The 4031-nt window shown below is 47.3% G+C and overlaps 1 protein-coding gene across 1 annotated transcript; it reads left to right on the top strand.

The window, feature by feature from the left end:
• The first annotated feature begins 364 nt into the window (after nucleotides 1-364).
• rtn4rl2a (reticulon 4 receptor-like 2 a) lies at nucleotides 365-3827 on the top strand. The gene is made up of 4 exons (XM_075464480.1): nucleotides 365-512; nucleotides 1126-1352; nucleotides 1470-1703; nucleotides 1890-3827. Exons 1-4 carry the CDS (start codon nucleotides 455-457, stop codon nucleotides 2748-2750), a joined length of 1380 nt encoding a protein of 459 aa, XP_075320595.1. The 5' UTR covers nucleotides 365-454; the 3' UTR covers nucleotides 2751-3827.
• Nucleotides 3828-4031: the final 204 nt, after the last annotated feature.

The raw sequence follows: 4031 nt of genomic DNA on the forward strand, positions 1-4031 counted from the left end.
CTCCTACCCGTCCTCCGCTCCTCCACAGAGCTCAGTCATCATTACCGGGCACCGTGCCTTGGCTCGCTCCCGCCTCCCTCCATTCCTTCTACATTCACTCTTTCACACTCCCTCCCTCTTGATCCAATGTGCGTCGAAAAGTCTCCTCCTCTCCGAGTTAGAGCGCACGTCTCCAACCAGCTTTTACGCGCGTACAAGCTCACCAAGAGAATCCCCTACGGTCGGCCCCTCCCCTTTCCGTTTCTTGCCGCCCTCACTCATTCATGACCCTGGTCCGTGACGTAGGAGATTCCACTGTGCCCACTACCGTAGGCAATAACGGCATGCTTGAGTATATATGGGACACTGGTAGCCATCAACCGGCACACTCTCAGTCGCTCCGACTCGGGAACCAGGGCATCAGCGGAGATAGCAAGGCTTTACTTCACTAACTCGCTTTGAGCTTTGGTTCAGGATGGACAACTCTTCTATTTCTCGGAGCCGACGAAGCTCCTTCATGCGCAACTGCAAAAGTAAGTTTTCTCTTGTTTTCTTTGGCTTTGGATCCCATAGACTTCTGCTTTGTGTCAAACACCGATCCACGATTTCTAAGGTTGTTTGAAAATGCCTTTGATTAATATTACATGGATAATGTATTATGGATACATGAGTAGATGGACAATTAAAATGGGAAAGGAAAACTTTGATAATATATCAGAAAACGTACATATTTTATATGTATTGTGGCCAAATGGCACATTTAGCATGCTATGTGGAATTAAACAAGAGATTTTTATCAACTCTGAGAAATCTTGCTGTATTTGGACTGAACTCTGTGTGAACAACGCTGTGCGTAATAGTTGGCGCAAGTGCAGTGCTGAGGGGTAAACTTCATTCATTGCAGATAGAAAACTCTGTGAGGTGTTCATCTTGTGAGTTTCACAACGACAGCTAGAATCACAGTCTTTAAAAGCTTTTACAAATCAAATCCCTAATCAAATCAAATGGTCAAAAAATGTTGTACAAAATGAGCGCATATATTTGACGTTTTGGGCTCCTCATGCTGTTGCACTGAATGATAGAGGAAGGTTTCAGCACCACGGACAGCTCCGACTCACCTCCTTCTTTCTCTCCTCACTCCTCCAGGCGGTCTCTCCCTCTGGCTGGTGGTGTGGCTGGTCCTCGGCAAGCCAAGTCCGGCGTCGGCGTGTCCGCACCACTGCGTGTGCTACCCGACGCCCATGACTGTGAGCTGCCAGGCTCAGAACTTCACCGCCGTCCCCGTCGGAGTGCCGTATGAGTCGCAGCGCGTGTTCCTCCAGAACAACCGGATCACTGAGCTTAGAGTTGGCTCGTTTGGCTTCGGAACTCAGGTAAGAGAGTTTTTGTCATGTTTTCAAAATGCTCTTTTTTCTTTTTCTCACATTTAAAATGGTGTAATTCTACAAAATATAATAACCTTTCAATTTCCGGTATATTTTCTGTATCAGGTTCTGTGGCTGTTCTCCAACAACATCACATGGATTGAGGCAGGGGCTTTCAGTGAGCTGAGGGACTTGGAGGAGTTGGACCTGGGGGACAACCCTAACCTCCACAGGCTGGAAGGGGGCGCTTTCAGTGGCCTTGAGAAGCTCCAGAGCCTCCACATGCACCGCTGCCGGCTCACTGCCCTGCCCCATGACATCTTCCACAAGCTTTACAGCCTGCAGTTCCTCTATCTACAGGTAGGGGCGCTGGAAAGCCATGCACATGAGTACAGATAACACACAGCTCACCGCTCACTCACTCACACATGCAGCCACCCACACATGTTCACACACAGCATTACATGTCCAGTTACAAATATCACATATCAAATACAGTATGGATGATCTTTTAATGCTAAACTGTTTTCCTTTTTTCTGTTTCAGGAGAATAATCTCCACTTCCTGCAGGATGACATCTTTTCTGACCTCATCAACCTGAGCCAGCTGTTCCTGCATGGCAACCGTATCCGCACCCTCTCAGAGAACGTGTTCCGTGGCTTGGTCAACCTCGATCGACTTCTTCTCCACGACAACCGCATCAGGCAGGTGAACCGCCGCGCCTTCCGCGACCTTGGCCGCCTGACCATGCTCTTCCTCTTCAACAACTCCATGGCTGAGCTGCCCAGTCAGACCCTGAGAGACACCCAGGGCATCGAATTCCTCCGCCTCAATGCAAATCCTTGGTCCTGCGGATGTGAGGCCCAAGCCCTGTGGGAATGGTTCCGTGAGGCCCGTGTCTCTTCATCTGAGGTGATCTGTTCCTCCCCTTCTGCTCGCCGTGGCCAGGACCTCCGCTTCCTTCGTGAGATGGACTTCGCCCTCTGCCCCATGCCAGACCCAGGCTCCATTGGCGGCTCTACCACAACTACCTTCAGCACCAAAACCCGCTGGTGGTTCCACAAGAATAAGCCCCAGTCCTCAACTAAAGGTGTGTTTGAAAAGGCCTCAGAGACTGTCAAAGCTGGTTTGTACGGGAAAGGCCCATCCACAACCACTTCAGTAGTCAAGTATGAACTGGCGGAAGAAGAGCTGGCGCTGCCCAAACTTGATCCAGAAGAGTATTGGGCAAACTATGGCAATGAGGACTCAGGTGTCACCCTGCGCTGCTTTGAGCTCGAATGTCCACCTGAGTTCGATCTGCCTCCATCCTCCTCTTCTCCCAGATCCTCCTCGCCCTCATTCGTTTCACTACTAGCCCTCTCTGTTTTCACCTTCTGTCTCAACCTCCACCTACTATTTGGCTGAATCCGACTCTTAGTGCCACTCCTCTTCTCTTCCAGCCTGTTTTAAAGGCTGGGGGGATCCCTATTTGACTCTCTATACCCCCTTTGCCCACTTTGCTGTAACCAAATCCTCAAGGAACAGCACGGGAGATGGGGGGACGGCTAGATTCTGAATCTACCACCTATAGGGCTTAATACTTTTTAGGGCTACTAAGAGTACTTCAGCTAAGATCATATATATCTACAATGCTCTACAGGTATGGCTTTCTGTGTCTTACCTGTATGATGTCATGCTACGATTCTCTGCAATCAGAGCTATGAGGGCTGAGTCCATCTCAAATACGAACGCAATTTGATAGCAGTTGGGAATGATGTTGTCAACTTAGTTAATAATCCTTGTGCTATTAGTGCATCCAGTTACCTGGCTGCCACAAATACTACAATTACTGTTTGAATCAGTGCACAGTAATTATAATACCGTAACCACTTAAAGTGTCATGTAAATAGGTATGTATTCTGTGAGTGTTCAGACTGACATCTGTGGTCCAGCACAATCACTTTCATCTCAATCCAGGAAAACTGTGAAGGCTTGTGCCTCTACAAGACAGAGCACGGTGCACAGCGAGGCGAAGAGCACAAAACTGTGAGGAGCGTAGAGAGAGAGAGAGAGAGAGTAGTGGGAGGGGTGCAGGATGTCACCGAAGAACGAGGGGTGACGAACAAAAAGACAGGGAAAGAAAAGAGTGGAGATAGATAAAGGGAGGGAGAAAGTGAAATGGGAGGGGGAGAGTGTTCATGCAGCAATAAGTAATGAGAGTGAACAGTGAGACACAGTGAAGGACAGTGCTGGCAGTAGAAGCAGCAACCTGCAGGAGATAAGTAATAAATCTACTCATTAGTAGTTAGTTAGGCCCATTTAATTCATATCATCCACCATTTTTCTGTAAATATGCTGTTGTTTTGCGACAACCACATGGATAGAATGCTTCCTGTCAGGAAGCCAGAGATACTGGTTTTGAATGTCTTTCTGTGACATATTGATATAATGTGTAATGATTGTTAACTTGAATGCTGATGAAGATCTTGATAAAAAATATATACTGAATATTTCACGAATCATGCTTCTTTTTTTTGGGACAGTAGTTTCTACAATATATTTTAATTGAAGGTAATGTGTCTTACAACACCTTCACACTGGTGTTGGAAGCGATATGAATGAACAAATGTGGAACAGAACAAGTCAAAACAAAATTGAACATTTCTACAAAAAAGTAGCAGACTGTTGCTCTGTGATTAAGCCGTG

The sequence above is a fragment of the Odontesthes bonariensis genome, chromosome 4 (genome assembly GCF_027942865.1).
Source record: "Odontesthes bonariensis isolate fOdoBon6 chromosome 4, fOdoBon6.hap1, whole genome shotgun sequence".
NCBI lineage: Eukaryota > Metazoa > Chordata > Actinopteri > Atheriniformes > Atherinopsidae > Odontesthes > Odontesthes bonariensis.

Coding starts and splice junctions, on each gene's coding strand:
- rtn4rl2a (XM_075464480.1), top strand. CDS start 455: ATGGACAACTCTTCTATTTCTCGGAGCCGACGAAGCTCCTTCATGCGC. Junction 513..1,125: donor CTTCATGCGCAACTGCAAAA/GTAAGTTTTCTC, acceptor TCACTCCTCCAG/GCGGTCTCTCCCTCTGGCTG. Junction 1,704..1,889: donor TGCAGTTCCTCTATCTACAG/GTAGGGGCGCTG, acceptor TTTCTGTTTCAG/GAGAATAATCTCCACTTCCT.